Here is a 26,503-nt window from a genome sequence, read left to right as displayed (position 1 = left end):
GTGTTCTAATCTCCACTTGGCCATAAGACTCACAAAGTGACTTTAGGCCACTCGCCTTCTTTTAGCCTAACTTACCTCTAGAATTGTGATAGAAAATGTAACCAAAAAAAAGCCATTAAATAAATGAGAGAATGCCATATTTCAGAACTGGTAAATAAACCCACACCAATTACAGATTATAATAGAGAATGAAAAAAAAATTATAGGTTGATGCAAGCAAATGTCATTTTATATTTCTTCACATAAAGGTCTCAGCTCTTGGAGGGGTTTTCCTTTTCAGTAGCTTTGGCCCATTGGTGTACCATCATTTGCAGCCTGAAAAGCATCTCATTTCAACCTGTGGAAGCTCTACAAAAATGACAGAGTCACCTAATGCATGTCAGAGGTCTACCTGACAACCATTCAGATATTTGAAGACGATGATCCTATCGCTTCTCAGTCTTTTCTCCTCTCTGTTAAGCATACCTAGCTCCCTGGGAGTTTCCTCATAGAATGTGGTTCCCACACCCTCCGCCATCTTGACTCCTCTTTTCTAGGCATGTTTCACCTTCTCCCTCCTGCTGTACCATAGCTTCCACACAATGAGAGGAATGATATGGGAGCTGTGAGCTTTGGACAGAAGGCACATGTTCTGGTTACAGGATTTCAGCATTTATATAACAACTGGACAAAGCAATTTGTTGGGAATTTCTAAAACGTAAAAAAGATCACACATGGCACACACAGAAATTCACAAAGAGTGATCAAAATGGGTACTTAATTTCATCCAAGTCCAGAATTGCCTCCCTTTGCACATGTAAGTACATTATTTGGGTAGTGTGGGCGGCATAAAAATAAAATAAAATAAAATAAAATAAATTATTTCCATATGAGCAATATCCATCAAGTCAACCACTGTCAAAATGAATAAAGGAAGAATACACCATAATCCATCACTCCTCAACTTCACACTACGCAAGACCACATTCTATCTTTTGGTAAAAAAAGAATCAATCAATCAATCAATCAATCAATCAGTCAGTCAGTCTATCTTTTATAGCTACCTACCTACCCAACTACCTACCTACCTACCTACCTACCTATATACAAACCACCCACCCACCCACCCACCCATCCATCCACCCACCCACCCACACACACACACACACACACACACACACACACACACATACAAACCACCACCGCCAAAGGCCTCTCTTGGTGGTTTACAACATATATAAACAGCATGGGGTTTTTTTTTTTGTTAAATTGTATTAAAATACAATTTAACAGAAGAGAAAACAGAAATAATAAAATGCAAATAAACAAGACCATCAAGATATGAAAATACATTTACAAACAACATTCAGTACATTTGAAACATTTAAAATGGCCTTACGAGGTATTATGCTTGCTTTTGCTAGACAGTTGGATAGACGCCATCACAGACCGATGTGCAGTTGAGTAAAACTCACCCGAACAATGATTCCCATTCGTTTACTTTCATAAGTAAAAGGGAAGATCTGGAGGATGGTGTAGTTTAAGATGTGGCCACCAGGGGTCCTCAGCTGCACAGAAGACTGGTCTCTGCCCACCAGTGTTAAGCCTACACTTTCAGTCCACTGTACCAGGGCCACCTAAACACAAGAAAAGGTCAGAGGTCAGATTGCCTGCAGAGCTTGGAGGTTCAGAGGTCATGCAAATGGAACGGGAGTGAGGCAGGAGAAGGGAAGCAGGAGAAGCAAAAAACAAAATTATTCATGTCATTAACTGTACATTTCCCCACTGAATTGAGCTGCTGTTGTTGCTGCTCAAAAGTGCCTATTGTGCTGTGGAGAGTGCCTGTATTTCTTCAGTGACACGCTGTGGCTGGATTGCAATTTGTTACTGCTGGAATAATTTCCCTCCTCAAGAAGGCAAAACATCCCTGCATTTGTGATGAGGCAAATTCAGTGGTCTGGAAGTCAGGGAAGGCAACTAGTTTCCACAACAGAGACTGGTATTATTTTAAGGCTGTGAAAATTTCACAGACATCTAGGAGTCGAGCGTAAAGTGGCTGGGAGTTTCTTTCTTTCCTTCATTTATACATTTTTAAAGCCCCACATGTTGCAGGAGATCAATGTGCCGCAGACAATAACTCTTCTGTTTGGCATACTTGACAAAAGCAAAATATTAATAACGTTGTCTGGTATCTTGTTGGCAACACCCCTCCCCCAAGAGCTATTTGATAAATCATTGCAGGCTTGTATGTTCCCAGCATATAACTGGCCTCCTGCTAAACAGACACTTTGACTTTCATGAATACTGTATGTTCTGGTCTATGGCAAAATGCTTAAAGCTTTGTTATTTAAATTACACTAGACGATGATAATCCATTCCACTGAAATCGCTGCTTAGCAAAATCATCGTCTAGTGAAAAGCATATTTCCCCATTGGAATGCACTGAAACCTGTTTAATGCGTTCTACTGGGGAAGAATCGTCGTTGTCTAGCGAAGATCGGCCATAGGAAAGCCGCTTTGCGAACCGCCAATCAGATGTTTAAATAGCTGTCTTGCGAAGCTTAGGTCCCGAAAACACCCGTTTTGCGAGCACGGAGGGAGCTGTCAAAATGCTGTCTAGCAAAAATTGGTTTGCGAAGCAGGGACCAAACATTGTCCACCGAAATTCCCCCATAGGAATCACTGTTTTGCGAATCGCTATAGCGATCGCAAAAAGTCAATGTCTAGCGAAAAAACTGTCATGCGGAGTAACTGTCTAGCGAGGCACCACTGTATTGGTAACAGCTAAGGATGTTACACCCACCTACCCAGATAGGACCTAGAAATGAGATTCTGGACTTTAATTAGGGGGGAAAGGCTATCTACATTTGTACAGGAAAACTAGAGCCTCCCTCCCTCCCTCCCTCCATGCACCGGTTTGGCTACCACTCATGGATTAGTCCAAGCTCTTTGGGACTTTTTGGCACCCATTCGCAAGAAACAGTTGTACTGTAATTTTTAAAGGCTGATGCTGTTTTAGGACTGACGCTACTTCCCTGTCCCTGCCTTTCAACCTGTATATATTTATAAATGAATGATCGATTTTAAAAAAAACAGTGACAAAACTGATCCCTAAAAGCGTCTGCTCAAAAGACGAGGGGGCTATGCAAACTCTTTGCTACATTCCATGCATTTTTTGAGAAACACTTCACCACCTTCTTAGCTCTTCTAGTTGACTGTTTACTCATTCTGCTAATTAAACAGCATTAAGCTCTGGGAGTAGGGGAACGGTGGTGGTTAACACTGCTTCCCAGTTGGAAAAAGGAAGGCTGGCAGGAGGAGAGAGGAAGAGAGAGAAACAGACCCCAGTTTATTAGGAGCCGATGTTCCATTGCCTCTGTGGGATCACGTGGAACATTGCCAGTAATGCATTTGATCAGTACATTCTTCCACATCCTGGGAAGCAGCGAAGTGTCAGAAGGGTTAAAGGCCACTTTGCCACAAATCCTCCCGGGCAAGTTATCTCTGATCAGATTCTACCTATTACATTTCCCCTCTGTTACTGTATGGCCTCAACCTGACAGGATCGAGGAGCCCCAGAGGCTGTAACTGATCTCTCAATAAAGATGCTTTCAAGAGCCCTTGCCCAGGAATGCACACAGGAAACAAATCTAGGAAATCCTGCTTTGTGTTTCAGGAAATGAAACCTGTGCCAACTGGTAGAAATTACCCTCGCGGTTCACAAGTGGAAAAAAAAAAAGAGCCAGAGGGGGGCCGGGAATACCTCCAAGGTTTTTCTCCTGATTTTGGCATAAACTGACCTTCCTGGCTTAATATTTTATTGCTATAGAATTTCAAAGGCAGAATTGGGACGTCGGTGAAGGAGCCCTTTCATACATTTCCCCCTGGGAATTGCTGTTTAACAGCATCTCTCCTTCCACTGAAGGTGTCACTGAGCATCCAGCTTCTTTTTAGAAGTCATCTGTTGTAGGCTTGAGATAACATAAGGCAATGTTTAACACATTTTTAGAGTTAGTACATGCCAACTGACTCAGATAAATCAGGCAGACTCCTGTTGCTTAGGATCTGAAGGAATCAATGTTCTCACACACTGTACAAACACAACCCACTGACATACGCGGGTTTCATGAGTGGGATTCAAGCAGCCCCCAACCTGCCCACTTGCTTTTTCTTTTTAATTTATTTTTATTGGAGGAGGGAATAGAGAACTGCCATTATTGAAAGTTTCTAAGAGTGCCTTTAAAATAAAGCACACCTGCAATGCTGTTTTGCCCCATCCTATAAATGGGGGTTTGCAAAACTAGATGTCAATTTGGGGGTCACTTTCAGATGCATTTTGGGGAGCTAGTGCAGTATAGATGGTGTCTAGGTGGCCACCTCCCTGCAATTTGCCCAACCCCAAATTATAAGGTACTTTGATCCTTATGGATGGTGTAGGCAGAAGGTTTTAGAGTAAGTGATAGTTACATCATCTAATAATGTTTCTACCACTGATACAATATATATATATTGCTCTCAATATAACAGCAATGTTACAGGATCCCCACTAGCCTTTCCCCCACTGAACATCAGTAGCCATGCCTTGGAAATATATATTGCAAGCATTTTTAAGGCACATCTTACCTCATCAGGACTAGCAGCTTGGTACACCCTGCAAGAATCTTCATAGTGTTTCTCTGCCTCAGCCTGATCTGTGACACCATTTGATTCATAGACAGGAGTTACGTTGTGGCAGAGAGCAATGGCTTTCACTGCTTCATGGACACGGCTGCTGAGAGTTTTGCGGACTTTGGTAGCCAGAGTAGGGCCTTTTGAAGCAGGTGGCTCATGGGATTGCTAAGAAAATAAGAAGAGAAAAATACCACCACATGCATTAGAAAAACATTGTTTCCATTAATACTCCCTGTTTGCAAGGGAAAAGCTAAGGATTCAGGGATAAAGGCCCTGTAGTACACTTCAGCAATCAGAAAATCAAACTTGGTGAGAGAAAATATGTTGCAGAAGGCCAAAATTAACTTAAAATTCATGATAATCTCTGGAAGCCCTTTAGAAGTACATTCTGTTATCAAACACTGTCGCCATTTCTAAAGCATGTCTTAGACTGAGGAACAAACCCTAAGGCATAATCCATGCATAAGTAACTACCTTTAAGTCCTATTGATTCAAGGGAGAAAAACACACAAGCTTAACATTCCCACTAAAATGAAAGAAACTTGAGGTGCTTCATTTTGGGCGGACTACACAAAGCATTTGAGTGAGAGTTGGGGAGTGGGGGAGCATTAAAGAATACAGTGCAGTTAACACTGAGAGTTAAGGTTTAACACAATTATTTCAGCATATGGTTACAATATCGTATGCTGTTTCACTATCATCTTCATAACAGCATGAGGTAAGCCATACGTACCCAATCTAAAGAAGGGGAAACGAAAGACAAAAGACAGTGGCATTCCCAACTGCATGGAGTAAAATTAAATTAAATTTAACTGTGTTTTTACAGTGCATTTTTACTGTTATTCATTTTGTGTTTTTAATATATTTTGGCCTCTTGTTATATATCTTCGTAACTATGTTACTGTTATTGTTTATGTTGTTGTAAACCACCCAAAGTGGCCCTGGCTGCCAGATGGGTGGCTGGAAAATAAATAAATAAATAAATAAATAAATAAATAAATAAATAAATAAATAAATAAATAAATAAATAAATAAATAAAACAAACCATGGTTGAGTGGGAATGTGAATCTCTAGACTGAGGATTCGAATTCAGACCCGTATTCAAATCCAATAACCCCTATAGGACCTGTATTAACTACAGCATCCAAGGTAGACCAAACCAAACTACGAATCCTGGAAGACTATTTTCAAATGTTTGCATGTTGAAGAAACCTATTTAAAAACATTTACTCAAAGTAAGGGAAGAAGAATCTTTGGCTTTTATTAGAACTCTTCCCCCCCTCCCCCCACAAGCTGGTGCAATTCTATACTGGAAGACCGAATATAAACTAATTAAGAAAAAATTAGATGAACACATGCAGAACCCAATAATTTGTCTTCAGTACCAGAACTTGGCTCATAGCCCTTTCCATAAAAGAACAGATCTAGGTCTTCATCCAAGCTATTTTTTGCTTTAGAAACCTAATATAGAGAAACAGTCTCTTTTGTTGTTGTTGTTGTTGCTGATGCCACCGTCAAATTGTGTTGTTATTAAATTCTGCGTCTACTGTCCCTCTGTTGTAAGGCCCCAAGAGACCTACCAATAGGCCCCATTTGATCTTCGGCCTGCCTCAGTTCAGAACTGGGGTGGATGGGTGGATTTGTGGGCTTCAGATATGGTTGTACTCATGTCATTTACCATCACCTGGTGGTTGGGGCTGATGGGAGTTATATTTGAGCAGCTACATAGAAAGTCACAATGCTCCATTAGCACAATAAAGGAATGTGGCAGATCTGCATAGAAAGTCTTCATAGCTGGATGGGAAGACTATCACTCTCAATTTCACCTCTATAAATCTGTTCCCTGAAGGATCATGGCCTGTCTTTCAGTTGCACAGTTTAACTGTACAAGAAAAGAAACTTTTGGAGTGAACCAAATTTTATATTCTTAAACATGATTGTTGACAAAGACAAAACAGATGGGCTCTTGGTTTGATTCTTTTAATACTATTTTTAGAGTCCACATCAGGCCTTCCAGGTAATTTTACAATTACTAAATTATGCTGGTCACAGGGGGAACATATAACCATCTAGTTTCCTGCTCTGTTAACCTCTTATGTCAAGAGGACAAAAGTTTCACTTCCAGGTCAAAGGGCATAGCATGGTAACAATAATTAGAGCAATGAATCAGAACTACAGTTTAAATGAATCATGGCCAGCAAATGCTTCCAATTACCAAAGAATCTAACCTTTTTAATTATATTTAAACTTATAAAGGGGATGCTCCCCTTAGCACTGCCAAGCACCACTTGCATCTTATTAAATAAAGCTTTATTAGTTAAAACGTGAGTTTTGATAGAGTTTGATATTTGCCCTCAACTGGAGGCAGCTTTGCTCAGTTTCACAGAAGCAACACTACCCGAGGGAAGCAATATTCTGATTTAGTTTTCATGCTCACAGGCAATGAAAGCCAGTGTATAATGCCGCGACGAGTGCATTGAGAGATGCACTCTCACCAAGTCCCGAAACACACTGGATTCTCACCAAGTCCCGAAACACACTGGATAATCTTGAACCAGCTGATGACATCCATTACAGGATAAAGCATAGAGGGAAAAACATGATTAATTTAATAAGTCACTTGGGATCCAAACTGCTTTGTAGCTCCTACTTTAAGAAACTTTGATTATTATTTTTTTTGCATAAGATTCTTCTTGTCCAGTTTATCTCTTCAGCCCCTAATTATAACCACAGATTGTTTCAGAAATTTCCCACCATTTAAAAAAGAGTGTACTATGTGGCACAAAATGCTACGTATGAAGGAAAAAAGAGGCCAGAATCCTACTGGTGATTATATAAGGTTTCCATAACTTGCTGCTATTAATTGTGGCTATTTGATAAGGTACCTGGTCATATCTTTGTTATAGATATATAACCAAGCACATGCCCAGACACATAACCAATATGTACCCATGCTTATTAGCCACAATTGTGTAAGGTTTGTGCAGCTTGCACAAACCTTACACAAACATCAGTAGGATCTGGGCCAGCAAGTTACCCAAGAGCTGCTTAATGGTTTTTTGGAATCATGATTATACATTCGGATAATGCTGTCCAACAAACCTGGGTATAGATGCTAAAGATATGGCTCTGAACTTCATCCATAGAATCTACTCCATAAGACACTGTTCCAAGATGAAGGCGTTTGAAGACCATCTCATTCTGTGTGAGAGTCCCTAGAAGAGGAGCAGAATTATAAATTGCAGTTCAAACAAGGGCAGCTGAGCAGACGCATGCTTTTTCTAAAAATTCCTACTTTCTAGTCGAGAACAAAGAGAAGAGACACCACACCATGAACATTTTTTTATTTCTAAAATTAGGGTGAAACAAAAAATAAGAGGAAATCTCAGTATACAAAAAGAGTGACTGTGGGATCTTATCCCTGTCTGTTTGGAAGCAAGTCTGTACTCTACCTGCTTCCAGAGAAATGGCAATTATACTGCAGATTGAGCATGTGCAACCAACAGTAATGTATAATATGAGAACATCCTGGTCTGTATATATTAATATCAAATCTCACTTTTCTAGGTGGAACAGATTTATTCTGAAATACACTTCTACTTTTCCAAATTGGACAGTCAAAAGCACAAATGGCCCATTTAAACACTTTTAAAGGTAAATCAGAATGCCTCGGATTGTGCTTGTATCAAATGTCAGTTTCCTCAATCATATGGCCATTTACTAATTAAGTCACACATACAGATATCAAATATTATTAAACTGGCATATAATTTAGAAAACCTAACATTTGATACATGCAACCTGTTCAATCCTGTATATTAGTACTCAGATGTGAGTCTAATAGATGGGGCTTAGTCCCATGTAGGCAATTACAGGATTACGGAATTATACCTTTAGCCAGTGCAGTTCGAACAGCTGTGAGTATACATGCACATGTGTACATATGAACATGTATATTCACACACACATACATATACATATACACATGGATTATAAACTGTAGCTGGAAGTAGATTTTTTTAAAAAAAATCACTGCATATATCTCAACATGTAAGCTGTCCCTAAAAGGACATATTGAAAGTCACATTGATTTTTTAAAAAAATACAAGGACTATTACGTTTATATAATTAGTAATTTGTTATGTTAATTTAAAATATGTCAGTGGGATGAAAAGGTAGCCCTGATGAAAAATAAGCAGGAGATTTATAAATTCCAATGCAAAAACATTTCAAAATCATAGAGTGTTCAATTTTTATAGAGGGATTTTCATAATACTGTATAACCTGGCTGGATAGGTCAGTGGTTTAAGTATCTGGCTTTGAAGCTGGGAGTTTGATTCCCCACTGTGCCTCTTGTGTAGCCTTGGACAAATTGCACAGTCCCAGTCCTAGAAGAAGGAAGTGTAACCCACTTCTGAGTATTTGCTACATAGAAAACCCTGGAAAGGGTCGCCATAAATCTGAATTGACTTGGTGGCACATGATGATGATCATTTAATAATATGCCATCTGTGAGGCTACTACACATAGAGCTGATTTCAAGTGATTTCAATTACAACACATTGTTCTGTATCTACAGAGGTTACATATGAGAAGGTTCATGTTTTTAAATAAACCTTCATGCTAAGGGTTTCCTGGAAGAAGAAAACTAATACCTCAAGAAAGCAAGTTGACACAAATTCTTTTTTCTTTACATACTAGATTTTAATTTGCAGGGACATTTTTCTTTAAATGCAGTGGAATGTCTAGGAAAGTACATGCCCCAACTGTACTCAAAAACACACAAGAATATTGTGCTTTCTCAATTGGGGGTTTGTGTAGACCAGTGGTTCTTAACCTTTGTTACTCGGATGTTTTTGAACTGCAACTCCCAGAAACCCCAGCCAGCACAGTTGCTGGTGAAGGCTTTTGGGAGTTGCAGTCCAAAACTCCTGAGTAACCCAAGGTTAAGAACCAGTGGTGTAGACCACCGTTTCTTCCAGACCAGAACCTGGAAAATTTAGTTCTTTGGACCACAACTGCCAGACTACACAACCAGCATTATACTGCTGGACGGGGGATTCTAGGAGCTGTAGTTCAAAACCCTTACTCTCCCAAAATCTAGCCAAAAGTGAGGACAACTAAAACACATTGACCTGAATACTTTTTTTGGAAAAAACACAATCGCAGCAGTAATCACACCAGTGGTTCCCCTTATGGGGAGTCCATTGTGCAACTGAGGAACAGCTTACCCAATTACTACTGCATATGTATTTGGTTCCAACTGGAATCCGTCTGTTCTATAGCTATTCCACCCCCACCGTTGGACCTTTTAAAGAAGGGAAGAAGTGCCAAGATGGGGAAACATGGAAAGATTACAAATAGAGGAAAATAGCACCTATGGCTTGAGTAAAAGTCTATGAATGAGGCAGAGCAATTATAGCATGAATGCAACCCAAACATAATATATTCAATCCCCAATGAGACCTTTAAAATATACAGAACCACATACTGTCAACGCCTGACTCCTCTCTCTTAAATATTTTATGTTTAAGAACGCTACCCTGTGCTTAAAAAAATTCATTATTTTTGAAAGGGAATTACTGTAATAAATGAATGAATAAAAGCAATTTTACCTGTTTTATCTGTAAGTAAATAGGATATTCTTCCTAGTTGCTCTGGGATTGTGCTGGATCGAACCACAGTGCCAGGAATTTTTGAGTCCCTCCGGATCATCCAGCTATAAACTATTTTCCCCATGTCAAGATTCACACGTAAACTGTATAGACAGAACAGATAGCCAGATGACCAATTAAGAAACACTACATAGAAAACATTCCTTTAAAAAAATATATATAAGACATCACTGCAGGAAAATACCTCATGGTATTTATTGATTCATATAAATTATTATATAAATAAATCATATAATTTATTCAAATAAAGAAATTCGTCATATTATTTATTGGTTATATTTTTATTCTGACTTTCCTCTCATGAGCTAAGGCATCATACATGGCTCTCCTACCCTGCAATATATTCTCATGACAATGTAACTTATAAGGTACAGTAGTCATAACTCAGGCTGGTGCAGAGTGACTGATTGGACCAAGGTCATCCATTGGGTTTCATGGCTTATCAGGAACTAAAATCTGGACCTCCGGAGACCTAATCTACCACTTTAAACACCACACACGCACACTCCTAAGTTAAGTCATCAATTTCTGGCCATAATTAGAAAAGAACATGACCTGCCTTAAATTATGTACCAGCGACAGAATACCATACAAGTCCCAAGGACTAGATTTAAAGTGAAATGAAAGATTCATGAACAAGAACTCCTTTGCAAATTCATCTGTTGTTTTTTTTTTTTAAGATAAAAATTACTACGGAGGAAACTGAAAACTCCAACTCAGAGCAGGAGTTGGGGGCCACTGGACACATTACCTAAGATGACACCCAACCAGTGCTGAATAGAAGGGAAATAGTACTTCATAGGATCCGGAGACTATACTTCTGTTAATGCAGCCCAAAATAGCAAATTTGATAAGGATTCCCTGCACCATATCATCCAAGTCATTAATAAAAATTTTGAAGAGCACCAGGCCCAGGACTAAGGGTTGTGTACCCCACTTGTTACCGCCTCCCATTTTGAAATGGAGCCATTCACAAGCCACTGTAGCCAACAGCCAATTCTGTAACCAGCTGTGTATCCACCTGATAGCCTTCTATCCAGCCCACACCAAGTTAGGTTCCTAGTCAGAATATCATGGGGCACTTTGAAAGCTGAGGTGGGGCTGCCACGGAGGACTGGATAGAGCAGAAGGATGTGAACAAGGTTCCTGCTAAGCTGGGCAAATGCGTGTGCACGCAGGACTCTGCTTCCCTCTGCGCAGCTGTCTTCTTCCTCCGCACAGCGATCGCGTTAGGTTCTGGTTGCGACAGAACCCAGCATGTGGGGGCTGGGAGTCACGCACTCACGCAAGGGTGAAGTTGCACGAAAGAGAGGCAGAGCAAAATTAGAGGGTGCGGTGGATGTGACCCTTTATTTGCTATCTATGTTACCTTCAAGTACATCCCAAATACAAGAGCTAAAGCAGAACACTGTAACAAAATTATGACACAACTTTAATGGTAAAGGATAACACTCTCCTACCTAATAGGAATTATATTTGAAAAAAGAAGGAGAAATCTGATGATCTGAAGGTACCACCGGCCAGCAAAATGTTGAAGAGCCACCATCACAAGGGAGACCACTACCAAAGCCCCAAAAAGGATCTTGGTGAGGCAGTTCACTTCCAGGTCAAAGAGGCCAATCTGAGAAGTAGGAGGAAACAGTCACATGCTAGTTACAAATTGTTTCGTATTCTCACAACCCAATGATTTTGGGATGATGTTGAGACTTTCTCTTGGCATAGGTGTAAATCAGGTAACCAGCAATATACAAGGGAACTTTCCAACAATATATTCTGTAGCCAACCTGGGATTGCTTGTGTGTAATGAGCAAAACAAACAAACAGATAAATGAATCTTTCTTCCTATCTTGTTTTTGCTGTTGTTTTTGTGTACTCTGAAGTCACTTCCAACTTGTGATGACCTTTTGATTACCTTAAAATGGTCCTGTCATTAATACTCCCGCTCAGGTCTTGCACACTCAAAACTGTAGCTTCGTTTATTAAGTCAATCCATCTCATATTTGGTCTTCCTCTTTTCCTTCTGCCTTCAACTTTTCCTAGCATTATTATCTTCCTCAGTGAAACATGTCATCTCACAATGTGCCCAAAGTACGATATCCTGTCCAGTAATTTTTGCTTCTATAAAAACCTTAAAACCCACTATATTATTCCTGCCTGTCCTACCTTACTCCGTGGATTTGATGTGTTCATGACACTGCGCAGTTCCCGACCAGTGTACAGAACAACTCCCACAACTGTTCCTAAAAAAACAAAAGTATTAGAATTATAACAACACACAGAACTTGAAACACAGAAGCTTATTCTTATGGTCTGCCACCTCATCAATCAGGGTTCTGTGTTTCCTCAAAATCGAGGTACACCTCTCAAACAATAGTTTGCAAAGGTTAAGAAACACTTTCAAAGTGAAAGAAAAGAATGAAAATATAAAAATATTTTTATGCTTTGGCCAGATTTGTGGGATTTTCCTAAATCTACAAATCCATTCTAGCTGTGCTATCTAGTGTGTGTGTTTTCTTGAAGACATAGATACACACATTTTGGAGGTGCAAGAAAGATGTCTTTTTCCAGCTCTCCTCTGCAATTCTTCTGATGCACCGGACCCCTGTTTATTTTTATTTGACGCTCATGGCACCTAATGTTACATTCTGACTTGGTTACTCTTGAAACTCAAGAACCTTACACCAAAATATTACTGACTGATCAATTCATCTGCCTAATGACTAGCCAGGTTAAAATGTAATCTCTAGCTGCATGTTGGAGAGGCAGTTCTGTCTCATTAACCATGGTAACCAACAGACTGCAGGGGAGGAGACTAATAGTTTCATTATTTGAAAGTAATGTCCCTTCTCATGCATATATGTAGATGAATGGCAGATCCAAACACACACTCTTTCCCCCCTTTTTAGGGCCATGGTTGAAAGGGCAGGAACTTAGCTACATCCACTATATAAAACAGCAGAAAAATAGAGAAGATTTCCCTGCATTCAAAACATAAAATTCATTTCTAAAAATTACCTATTAAGCATATGTATTTTGATACCACCTACAGATTCTCCTGTGCCATGACTGTTATTGCATTCAGAGCTGTAAATTTGCTCTTCTGGAAATTTGTAAAATAGATAAAGAGTATTGGCCTCATGTGGCCAAAAACACGCCTCCTCAATCTGAAGAGGAAACTAATCCCAGAGATTTTCTCTATGATGCACAACAGTAGCAATCCTGATAACATCCTCATGTTTTAAGTGTACACGTTATTCATTTTTACTAACAAAAAAGAACAAATAGGGTGAGTGGCATTTTTATCAGACCATTAAGATCTCAAAAATAGACACAAGGTACTTTTTGATAATTTTGTCTGGATGTTAAGACTAGGCCCTCTTACTTAAACTGAGCTTCAAAATGGATCCTGCAACTTTTAATATATTTCACCTTGAGCTATGTAGATGCTATTGTCTTCCTCTGGCTCCATGAACAAAAGTTTGCACTTAGATATACTTCCCACCTCTTCCCCAGTGAGCAAAGCAAGCATAGGTACATAAGTGTAGACAAATTTGTTTAAGTGGGAGCTACACATTACTGATGGCTGAAAGAAGTGCCAGTGACCTGAAGCAAGACGTAGGGGAAAGGAAACCATAGATAATGGAAGCTTGTTGTTTTATCTCCTGTATCACCTACAACCTGACTGGGCAAAAGGGTGTCTTTCATTGCTAAAAGTCTGAAGCTTTCAAAAAAACAATAAATCACACACACAATGATAATTAAATGTTTCTGAGATCAAGAAAGACAACCAGAGAAGCTAGGAAGGCAAATACACGTGTAGACGGAACAGAAAAACAAAGAACAAAATTTTCCACACATTGTTTTAAAATTAGTGAGTTTGGTCTTTCACGGCTAATCTGTAGGACACTGTGTGACCAGAAATACTACAGCATATCCAATCCTTTCCAACAGATTTAGAGGAGATTATGTGGCCCTTCCCCTTTCGAATGTCTCCTTCTCCACATGGAGAATGCAGAGAAAATACTCTTTCTCAGAGGAAGAACAGCATTCCATTTGTTGTGCTTGCGGTTGAGAGCCCAGACATGGACACCACCTAGCTGCTAAAGAAAATAATTACGTTCCGGGGGTGATGTGGACGGAGTGAAAACAAAAGCAAAAACAAAACCCCTAAGTTGTCCAAATGTAGCCATGATGGTTGGAAGATGCAGGGAACTGAAATCCAAAAAAATTAACACTTCCAACTTCTTCCCCTGAGATTTGATCTTAAACTAAACTTCAACTCGCTGGGTTTCCTCACTGGATCATTAGCCCTTGCCCATCAGCAAGCCTTTGTCTGAACACTGCTGAGTCTCCAAAATGAAACTGCCCCTTAAAAGCAGTCAGACTGTAATAGCATATATCAAGTTGTGGTCACAGGAAGCTTCCAGCTGGTGTACCCCTCAAATTGAGCCTGAGTGACCTACAGTGCTTGCCTTGATCTTAGGTGGTCCTTAGCAGGTATGGAAAATGTCCAGATATGAAAAATGTTATTGGGGAGGGAGAACCTCCAGAATCCCTTCTCCATGGTTATCTTGAACCTTTCCTTCCCCAATAGCCTACTAAGGGGAGAGGTAGAAGATATAGGATAGCAGAGAAGCATGAAGGAAGGAAGGAAGGAAGGAAGGAAGGAAGGAAGGAAGGAAGGAATGGGTGGCAAGCACATGAGAGAAGAGCTCACCTACTTCTAGCATTGGCACCATCCACTGCTAGCTCCAGCCCCACCCAACACCAACCCAACTTTAAGTGAATTGGCCTGTCAACACAAAAGCATTGTCCTGTACATGGAAATAAGCTTATATGGAAAGAGGAAGATGCATTAACTGCCCATACAGTTATGGGCAAAACTAAACTCTCTCTCTTTAAAAAGTATGTATTACTCTTTGATTTCTTTACCTCCCCTTTATCTTTATTTTTGCAGATTGAAAATAAAAAGACAAAATTAAATTGAACTAACGAAGAAAAAACAAAACAGCAAAAATGTTAAATACAATAACGTTAGCACTCACTATAAACCACTGTTATAAATTTACAATATTCTTTGATTTCTTACAATTGTCTGCATGGTAAATTTGGACATGTTTTTACAAGATGCTGTCCTATCGAGCTACGAAATCATGGTGGTTGTGGACCTGTTTACTTGTAGGTCTCTTCCATTTACAATTTATCTGAAATCTGTTCTGTTACAGATTTAAAATGTCAATACTGAGTAACAATTAAGTGCCATTCTAAGAGTGGATGCTTTGTCAAAAAGGTTATTGGAATTCCACTGGTCTTCTCATTTTTAAATGTCCAAAGGGGTAATTAGATGTCGGCTCAAACTCCCTGACAGTGTTGGGACAAGTGGGAAACTTCATTCCAGAGACTAATTTCCATTGACAAGAGATGATTATTTCAATTACAACAGATTTTTTTAAAAAAATTGCTAACATACCCCCTTAGAAATTCACACATCCTTCCATTGTCCTTACCTGAAGCAATGACGGTGCTAGCCCACAGGGTATTTTCGATGCTTAAGCTTTCATTCACAGGAGGGTCACTGTCTTCCTGAAATAATCACACACACACACAAGCCCAAAAAGAGAGCTTAAAAGCTACACTGTACACCTTTTTTCTTCCTAACAACAAAGATTGTGTCACTTTGATCCCTCATAAATGGCCACAAAGTTGTTGAGACGTAAACTCCTCAGTGTTCAATGCCTGCTATCATAGGTGTGAAAGTGGCATCAAGGTGCGATACACTTCAGTCTCTTTCACACTGATGTAAATTATAAAAAGCAATTCCGCCAGGCTGAAGAAAAGGGAGAGGAGAGAAGCAGGGCTGCTATTAACCATCTTGACACCCAGTTCTTCGCCTCCTGCAACGGTCATCTCCAGAATATTAAGAATTTGTGCCTCATTTTGTTTTTCTTTTGCCATCCCCTCTTATTTTGCTTTTGTGTCATGTCTTTTTAGATTTAAGCCTAAAGACAAGGGGCTGTTGCCTTCTAAAAATTGATAACAGAGGTTTTTCTGAAATTTATTTATTTATTTAACTTGTATACCATGCCCATTAGTGAGAAACACTACTGACAGCTTCTACAGCTGTAGAAATAATAAACAGCAGTATCTGAAAAAGCCAAATTAAAAAAACCCAACCCATTCCAAACCTCTGCAACAGTATATTGCACAAAGATGATTGGATTCCATGCATATGTGAAAGTTTCATGATAAAGACCAAGAACGCCATAAGGCCCTTACATATAAAATTACACACATTCAAAGCTAGTTTTTAAAGGGTAAGACCGCATATGACAGTGCTTCTTGATATTCTAGAGATTCACTTCCGGCCATAGCAGATTGTGTGCTTCTCAACAGACCAATGGATGGGTTCTATTTAAGGCATGTGCCTTATATATATATGTATATGTATATGTATATGTATATGTATATGTATATGTATATGTATATGTATATGTATGTGTGTGTATATATATGGAAGATATATATATATGGAAGAGAATCTCACCAGTCTGTCAGAGATTCTAAACTCAGACCTAATAAGATCACAGTGAAAAAGATTAATGCAACCTGAAAGGGACATAAAAGAGGCATAACAAACATGGCAATACCTGTTTGTGTATGTATCAGGATATTTGTTTGTTTGTTTGTTTGTTTGTTTAACTTATATGCCACCCACTCTATCCAAAGGTCTCTGGGCGGCTTACAACAATTAATTTCTATCCCAGCTTTCCCTCTAAACATCGCACCCAAGCTGGGTGGGTGGCTGCAACCATGAATGGGAGCATTCCATGTTTCAACATTTTGTTGCCGATCCCAATTGCAACAGAAAAAAAAACCGCAAGCTATTGCCCTAGAAAACACAAGTGTCCACTGAACTATCTGCCAGCTTACTTTATTAGACTTGCACCTTATAAAATAAAGGGTATCTCTTATGTTGAATTTGCCACCAAAATGCTTACCCTAGTGAATGTTCCAACGAAGTTGTGTATGTCAATGTTGGGTTCCTCTGCATATACATATGACCGGGTTTGAAGAAGGTCCTGTAGAGAAAATTGAAACATTATTAAAATATTCATAGTCTTCTCTTTCAGGGAAGTCCTCTCCCTAAAGGAATGTCAACACAGAAGGGAACACCTGTGGTATTTTGACTAATTTCAAGGATGTAAAAAAAAAAAGCCACAAGGAGAGAGGCAGAGTTTGGGATGTTCCAGTCAGCATGGTTCAAAAAAAGTAATTTTCCAAGCTAGGGAAAAGAAAGGATAGAAGAATAGAAAAAATAGTGTAAACCCCTAAATGCACAATGTGATGGAAGCAATTGGGGAAAATCCTCTGCCCGCAATTGTTTTTGAGTTTTGATAAGGGTGATGCATCCCTGATCCAGCAGATTGCTGGGCAGGAGACAAAGAGAGAGTGACACACTGCTAGTCCCAGTCTTCTCCATTGCTAGTACACGACTCTGACACATTAAGTAAGACAGAATGAAGCTCTCCATAGGGAAAAACATATTAGAAATTATATGTTTTTATCACAAAACTCTATCCCAGCTTTCCATCTAAATACTTTCCAATATGGCATTTTAAAGTATTGAAATGTTCTCATACAGCTCCCATTCCTTTCAAGGAAGGTGGCACAGAAGAGAAACCCGAGCGAATGGCGGCCCTGGTTTTTAGCTTTGCCTGCATGTTAAAGGATGGGGGTTTCAAAAACAACCATCGGCAGCACACTGGGAAACCTGACATACCGAAGCCGTGGGCAGCCTCTGAGTGCAAGTAACCGGTAGGCGTAACTTCCAGTCTGTTTCACCATCCAGCTGATCCGTACGGAGGAAGCAAGACCCTGTGAATTTTTTATTAAACACATTGATTATGGCTTTGGGAGGCATTGTTCTTCAAACTGTATCTTAAATATACCAGCTTATTTAGGATGAGCCTTATGAACAGGGTTGCCAGGTCAACAGCATCCCATTTCCTAAGATTTAAAGACTCTGTGATATCACAGAGGCAAGACAGATTAGAACCATAGTGAGAAATTTTTTCCCAGTGCCTTCTATAGCTGCCTCCAGGGTTTGCGCAACAAGAAAGCTCATCATGAGTTGTGGTACTGGTGCCCCACTGTCTTGCTCCTTGGGATCTAATGGACCCAATGTCAGCATGACAAAAAGCCAGGAAGAAGAGGAGGTGACCGGGAGGAGAGACAATGGGTGCAGGCACCTGGGCCCATCTTGCCATTTGGAACAACCCACCTGACATACAAACATCAAACTCTTCTCCTTCTCATCTTGAGATTTATGGGACTGTGTGATAACCCAGAGAAGCACAGCAACTCCATGAAGCTTCAGCTGGTGTCATGAGACCTGACAAAATTGCTTATAAGGACTTCATATACCAAGGAAAGGTAAGATATAGTTCCTCCAGTATCCCGAGACTCTGACTCCCCATCCTATTCACCTCATTAGTGGCAAACTGTGCTATCTCAAAAACACAATTTGCCATTTTACCACTACCCTTCTCTGGGCTTGGCTTAAGCCTAGAAATGGGGAAGAACGTAATTTATCTGGCATTCCTTCATGCTTCTGGCCAGCTACATAGTACATTGCTTTCTTCTACATCCAATGAAAGCAAAAACTATTGCAAGCACAGACATCCTGGGGGAGAAGTGGCAGCAGCATTTTTTTTACTGTTTTCATCTTTGTTGTGTTTTTATTTTGTTGTCAGACTTGGGACCAAATTACACCAGAGTTGTGGAGAGCTCCATGCATGCCTCCTTCATGCACTTTTGATCTGGGTCATCGTCTCTGTATGACCCACAAACAATTTGACAGAGGCCACCAAGACTGTGCTTGAGTAAACACTGCCACTGGCAGCTGTTCACTTGATAAATATTATTATACACAGGCAGGGTTCCACTGCCTTTAAACCATGTCATTTTAAAAATCATGTTTTCCTTCTCTGACAGTTCTGATTGGAATTTGCTGGAACCAAGTCAACAAATAAGTGAGAAAATCTCAGAATCACTTATGTTGTGCATGTATCTTTACAAAAATATATTTTTTTCACACTATCCCAATAACTGATGACACATGCTAGAAAACAAGTTCAGCTTTAGTGAGCAGCAGAATGTAGCATCCATCTTGCTTATCCTCCCACAGCTTGACCTTACACAACGGGGCATCCTTCAGGATAAACAATCTTCACATTTTAAGTGATCATAAGCTATAAAACAAGACAGTTACCCAGAGCTATTAAAAAAACCAGGATTATTTGAATCAGCTCAGACACACCGCATCTAAAAATTACATCTACTTGGGTTACATTTTCAAAATGATTATTTTGTTCCAAAGAACTGGCAAAAGGTTAGTGGTGATTTTCACAATTGGTTCCAGATGTTTACCATTCTTTTCTGATGTCCTCAGGAAGATCATGTCGGCAGGGACTCGCTGGTTCTACATGTGAAAAGAAAAAAGGTATCAAGTATTCATTGCAAAGCCTTAATTGGAAAGACAGCATTAAACCAAGAAGATTTTGCAACAGAAGAATACCACTTAGAAAACAGATTTGCTGTCATTTTAGAACAATAAAATTACAGGGTGTATCAAATATGATCCACATACTACAGTTGTGGGACTTTTCAACAAAAGTTCAACAAAATGCTAGACAATGGAACTTATGTTACCTGTGATTAAGAAGCCCCATTCATTTCAACAGGTCTACAGTATTTGGAAATAATGCTGGCTTTGTTCTATGTATTTTTCAAGTGAATTATTTTCAACCACAACAGTTACTTCATAAACAATATTGGGAACAGGTTTTAAGTCTCTTCTACAGGTGTTTTACTGAAACACAAGTAGACCTCTGTTGGGAGGAAACATGATCATATGCACATAGTAAGCCTTGTTCCCCAGTGTTCTCACATGCCCAGCTGCTGGTGGGGCATTGAGATACTTTATAACAATCAGGCAGTCATTTTTAAAAGATCTGAAAAGGGTCACCAACTTTAAATCCATTGACATACTCTTGCCAGAAAACCCAGCATTATAAAAGCAGTGGGGGGAAATGCAGCATACCTTTTCCACAATTATCAGATCACCCACTTGAATGTTGCAGCTTTTCACTTTGACAGTCCCTGTCCAAAAAAATATACAAAAATATTGTCAATTCACCCATATATGTCTCTGGGGTAGCCTCTCTTTCAACTTTCAGCAACCCTCCTTAACAGGCACGGATCTAAAGAGTCCTTCCAGGTATACACAAGCCTTTCTGCGCATGTATCAGACTATCTTGCACATACACACCTGCAGCTTCCCAGGGTAGCATCAAACACCAGCTCACCCCGAGTTTTGGGAGCAGTTGCACTGCAACACAATCACCTTGAATTTGGATGGAGAGCTTCTGAAATTCATTCCGTGCAGCACTACACCGTTGTTTCTGTTGTGGCCCTTGAACCCAGTTCTCCCAGGTGGTCAAGCAGGAGCGTTAACCTATTTCCAAGAACCCCTGAACAGGGGATCTATGAATCTAAGCTTGGGTCTCAGATAAATGAACCAAAGTTGTGGCATGTAACACACAGAAACACAAAGACAAGCACACACACACAGACACACATGTGTTCAAAAGGCAGCCTAGTTTGAATCACTTGCAAAGTAGTCTAAGTGGGAGAAACAAAGCTGAAGTATAAGAAAGCTCCAGCAAATGCTGTACAGTACATTTAAGATATCTCCAAACTAGGTTTTTCACATATTAAGTAGTACAACCACACAGAGATGACCTTTATAGTGCAATCCTATGCTAATAGGACAATCATCTAAATAGTGCAACAAAAGACCTTTTTATTTAGGCAAGTTTTGGGCATTTGAAAGGTTGCCAAGGAAAGGGTTTTCAACTGGTGAATGTCACACTTTTTATTGAAGTGTTTTTCACTGCATTTAATCTAACTGCATTTTGCCATTATAACTTCATGTTTTAAACTTAATTTAGTCTCATTTGAATTAAAATCTGTTTAATTTAGTTTGTATTTTTATGTTTTTGTCTGGATCTCCCTTGGGTTAATCTTATTCTTGTTCTGAGCCCCAATCTCAAGACAAAAGTGGGATATAAACAAACACAATACAGTGGTGCCTCGCTAGACAGTTACATGGCTGATAGATCTCCTATGACTCATATCTATAAGTGGCACTTAGCAAGACTGTTATCTTTGGAGATGCAAACCCAGTTTCACAACTGCAGTGTTTTAGATTGAGATTCTAGTTCAATTCTAGGGTACTTTGGGAGACTGAAGGATTACTCTTTAAAAATCTGTACAGAAGCCTGTGGAACTCCACTAAAACTGAGACCCAATTTGGGAACAGTTGGAATATATTTATAAAACTTGTTCCAAAAAAGAATTTTAAAAGAGAATGAATTGTCTACCAATATACAACAACAACAACAACAACAACAACAACAACAATTACTATTACTATTACTATTACTATTACTATTACTATTACTATTACTATTACTATTATTATTATTATTATTATTATTATTATTATTATTATTATGGGATTGTTGAGCTATAACACATTTTAAATTATAGCTATCATCAAAAAGGGTTTAACTAGGAGAAATCCTCATCCTAGTAACGAAGGACTTTTGAGGCCTGAACAGTGATAGCACTGCAATGTTGATAATGCAATTATCATTAGCTGTTTATTTACAAACTCTCTCTGTCTTTGTGACATGTTAAAAATGCAGCTAATGCTAGCAAGGGAAAATGCTTCTTTTGAAAAAAAAAAAAGGATTTAGTGAAGATATGGGCAGTGGCAGTCCTTATGTCTGCAACCAGGATGCATTTAATTTGTAACAGAAACTCATAACGACACGTTTTTAAAAAGCAACAAAAGGTACCTGAAAATCAAAAAAAATTGCATCTGGTTTTGTGAGTTTTTAGCTTTTAGATGACCTTGTGCTACATGACTTGTGAAAAACAGCACAAACTATTTTGAAAAATATTGCATCAAAGATACAGCTGATAAATGCTAATGATCTCCATCAAAAAACACTCCTTTGGCAGGAGGTCTTTCTGCACTACATAGCATTTTTTTAAAAAACGTAGGTCTCATTTACTAGGACAACTAATCTTGAAGACTGTGGTGATGCAGGAAGTCAAGGAAATTTTTTAAAATCAAGAATTTTAATTCAACACACTTAAAAATATATTAAAGCAGAAATTCAGTCTTCAAATTTAGCAATAAGTTCGAATTAAGGATGAAAAAAATTAGAAACTTGAATCTGGGCCAACTCCTGTTGCTTAGGTGGAGGCTTTTCTAAACAATGTGGGCCAAGGAAGGAAGAATTACAAGTTTTCTTAAATCTGTCTCATCTGAATGAACAGGCCACAACATGTCTCATTTGTAACATGCACCATAGTTGCTGAGACATCCAGAGAGAAGGCTATTCAATTAATCCAGACTGCATGTCATTTACAGAAGATATAGGGAAAATGTGTCCCTCCAGATGTTGCTGAATTTCAATCCTTCACCATGGCTAGGAGTTATAGTCGAACAACATCTGGAGGGACATATGGTGGTGGCTGTAGCTATCATCCCAAATCAGGATCTCTTCTATAAACACAGGGCTGATTGGGAAGCAGGACTCAATCATAGCTCAGTATTACACAAATCATTCTGGAAGAGCCACTATTTTATGTTTCTAGTTTCCCTTCAGCACAGGTGTTTTTTAGTTTGCTTTTAAATTAACCATTGCTCTTTGTGCCATCCAAGGGCAGACAAACTGTGATTATCTTAATCATGATTTGTTGAAAGAGTCCAGCTTCAGACTATTCTTTAGAGAAAAGGCTTATTCAGACAAGCCATCATAGGTTAGGGTTTTGATGTAACATATAAATGTGGTTAATCTAAAAAGGGAACACAAGCTTCTATGCCAGAGGGGGAGAAGGGATGGGTGGTTAGCCCAAGACTCACTACACTCACAATGCCAAACCACAGCTTATCAATAAATCCAAACAATGCTGGAAATCCAGTAACATAACATTACACCATGTAAGTCTAATGATGTTAATTTACACTACTGAATTCCAGCCATATGTCTTCCTGCTCCCTTGGATCCCTCCATACAGTGTGGCATTGTTATTCACACTTTCTCATTGGATACTGAATTGTGTGGAAAAGGTGTCTATTCACCAATAAATCTCTGCTACGTTTAGTCAATATGTCATTGTTATTCTTATTCATTTGAAATTCAGCTTGGACTCTAAGCAACAGAAAGGGATGTTAAGTCACGTGTCTCCTCCCTGCTTGGTCACAACCCATCACCCCATCCAACCTCTCTTTCCCAAAATTCTGCTGCTCCACTTGTCAGCTGCAATTGATTGAGTTGCCATCTCCTGCTGTTCTGGCAGTCAGCTAAGGGACATAGCAAACAGATGTGGAAAGCTGGAGCCAAACAGCTGACCTCTTGCTGTGAGTTTGCTGTAGATCTGGGAGTTCACTTCCTTGTCGCGCATGTAGCATCGGATCTCTTCCACAGCCTCCCGGATGATGGTAACAGCAAGCACAAAACCCTGAAGGGAGCAAGAGAAAGAGGAATTATTAAAACAGGGTGCCTAAAAGACATATCATCCCACTCAGTGCAGAAAAATCACTAACGGTAAGGAATAATTGTGCCTTCTGGTCTGATCTCCCGGATAAAAGAGAACACTACATTTCATTAAAATCAGGAGCTCTGCTGAATAAAGTTTTAGAACAGATCATGATGACTGATAGGTGTTTAAAAGATTATTCAAAAAACTCTGCTTACAGTGTTCAGGGTTATGTTGTAATGCAAGTCTGTAAGGGTTCTGGGAAAGTAAAATTTTTATCTAACCTTTAAACTTTTTATCTAGAGTGGTCATATTGACCAGATAGGCAGGAAAGAAAGAAAGAAAGAAAGAAAGAAAGAAAGAAAGAAAGAAAGAAAGAAAGAAAGAAAGAAAGAAAGAAAGAAAGAAAGAAAGAAAGAAAGAAAGAAAGAAAGAAAGAAAGAAAGAAAGAAAGAAAGAAAGAAAGAAAGAAAGAAAGAAAGAAATAAATAAATAAATAAATAAATAAATAAATAAATAAATAAGAAAAGAAAAGAAAAGAATAGAAAAGAATAGAAAAGAAAAGACCACATTTCTAGCCCTTGTAAATAAAAATATATACTTTTTTTTAGTTACAAGAACGCTTTTTGTCTTGCCCTTTCTCCAACACACTAATTCTCAAACTTTCTGGCACCATTTGATTTTCAAGAAATCTTCATGCCCCCATCTCCTTGACCACCAATTTCAACCCCCTGAACCTTAAGCTGATAATTTAAAATGAACACCAAAATGTAATAAGCAAATATTTCAAACAAAATATTAGTACCAAAAAGGTTTTTCTTGATGTAAAAAATTTAGTAGAAACGTTTAATGTTACTATGTTCATAACGGTAACCAATATAATTTTCAGATATAATAACAACAACGAATAAAATCTGTAAGTTATTGCAGACGTTTATTTATTATTGCTACTATATTTACGCTATACTTCTATTAATGCTATTTTAGGCTGCATTATTAGAAGTATAGTTTCCAAATCCCGTGAGGTGCTAGTCCCCCTCTATTCAGCACTGGTTAGGCCTCACCTTGAGTATCGTGTCCAGTTCTGGACACCAAACTTCAAGAAGGTTGCTAACAAATTGGAACAGGTTCAGAGGAGGGTGACAAGGATGATTAGGGGGCTGGAAACCTTATGAAGAAAGGCTGAAATAATTGGACATGTTTGGCCTTGAGAAAAGAAGACTGAGGGGTGATATGATAGCACTTTTCAAATATCTGAAAGGCTGACATACAGAGGAGAGGCAAACTCTGCTTTCCATCATCTCAGAGTGTAGGACACACAGCAATGGGTTCAAGTTAAAGGAAGCCAGAGTTCAGCTGAGTATTAGGAAAAACTTCCTAACTGTTAGAGCAGCACGAAAGTGGAACCAGTTATCTCAGGAGTTGGTGAGTGCTCCAACACTGGAGGCATTCAAGAAAAACTTGGATAATCACCTGGCAGAGATGCTTTGATTATATTGCTGCGTTGAGCAAGGGGTTGGACTTGATGGCCTTGTAGGCCCCTTTCAACTTTTCTATGATTCTATGATTCTATATGTACAACTGCCTCCTTATTCATATATATTGCATTTCCATATACATATTCCATACACGTATCAGCATATCTCCACTATTAAAACTGACAACAATTCTACAATACTGCGCAAGCTTTTCAGTGCTACCAGAACTCTTCTTCAGTATAGAGTTAAAAATTGTAGCATTACAGTTGGCCCTAAAAACACTGCCCTGCTGCAGATTTTGGGAACTGCTTTTTTTCCAGCTACCTGTGCTGTTTTGTTGTTGGTATTGTCATGAGGACTAACTCAGAGGACTTAAAACAGGAAGCTGGCTTTCACATCCCCCAGAAAGCTTTGCAATCAGAAGCTGGGGGTGGGGGGATATAGTTGTCCCCTGCTGCCAAAGCCAACATGTTTGAGCACTTCTTTGGGACATGCTTCTCTTCTTTTCATCTTGATCTAAATTAATTTGTGGAGTTTGATCTAAATTAATTTGTGGAGTTCATTGTGAAATGTAAAGGGGGTGCTAAATAAAACCCAAACCCAACTACTAGATACACAAACGATTCATGCCAGAGTCCAAGTGGATCAATCTCTCAGCAATTAAAAATATTTTAATAATAGTGATCTTTAGTGGGCATTAGACTGGGATCTGGGTGCTGTTGTAGGTTTGAGGCCCTACCAGGCCATGACACCCACTGTGGGTAAACCCAAGCCAGTCACGGACATAACTCACAGTTGCCGTTTGGCCCAACATACCTCACAGGGTGGTGAAGAAGATAAAGTGGCCAGGAGGGAAGTTGTGTGTGCTTCTTGAGCACAGCAAAGGAAACAGAATTGTAACTCCCCAACAACAAACAAATGTTGGTACCGTACAGTATTTTATAAGGATATATAGCCACCCCGAGTAGACATTGTCTAGAGGGGCGGGATAAAAAGCGAATAAATAAATAAATAAATAAATAAATAAATAAATAAATAAATAAATAAATAAATAAATAAATAAATAAATAAATAAATAAATA

The 26,503-nt window shown here is 39.0% G+C and overlaps 1 protein-coding gene across 6 annotated transcripts in view; it reads right to left on the bottom strand.

Annotated features, from left to right (window-relative positions):
* ATP9A (ATPase phospholipid transporting 9A) overlaps nt 1-26,503 on the bottom strand; it is a 117,305-nt gene that overhangs the window by 33,707 nt on the left and 57,095 nt on the right. For all 6 annotated transcript variants that reach the window (XM_078392175.1, XM_072996841.2, XM_020779526.3 and 3 more), the window contains exons 4-15: nt 23,817-23,925; nt 20,429-20,487; nt 19,756-19,807; nt 18,107-18,201; nt 17,325-17,405; nt 15,834-15,909; nt 12,490-12,566; nt 11,787-11,947; nt 10,267-10,409; nt 7,754-7,866; nt 4,603-4,815; nt 1,455-1,616 (exon numbers count right to left, since the gene is read on the bottom strand). In XM_078392175.1, coding sequence (XP_078248301.1) covers nt 1,455-1,616; nt 4,603-4,815; nt 7,754-7,866; nt 10,267-10,409; nt 11,787-11,947; nt 12,490-12,566; nt 15,834-15,909; nt 17,325-17,405; nt 18,107-18,201; nt 19,756-19,807; nt 20,429-20,487; nt 23,817-23,925 — 1,341 coding nt within the window. The remainder of the gene's footprint in view (nt 1-1,454; nt 1,617-4,602; nt 4,816-7,753; nt 7,867-10,266; nt 10,410-11,786; nt 11,948-12,489; nt 12,567-15,833; nt 15,910-17,324; nt 17,406-18,106; nt 18,202-19,755; nt 19,808-20,428; nt 20,488-23,816; nt 23,926-26,503) is intronic.

The sequence above is a fragment of the Pogona vitticeps genome, chromosome 4 (genome assembly GCF_051106095.1).
Source record: "Pogona vitticeps strain Pit_001003342236 chromosome 4, PviZW2.1, whole genome shotgun sequence".
NCBI classification, from domain to species: domain Eukaryota; kingdom Metazoa; phylum Chordata; class Lepidosauria; order Squamata; family Agamidae; genus Pogona; species Pogona vitticeps.
Note: the sequence above shows the minus strand (reverse complement) of the source record. Positions and strands in the feature narration are given on the sequence as shown.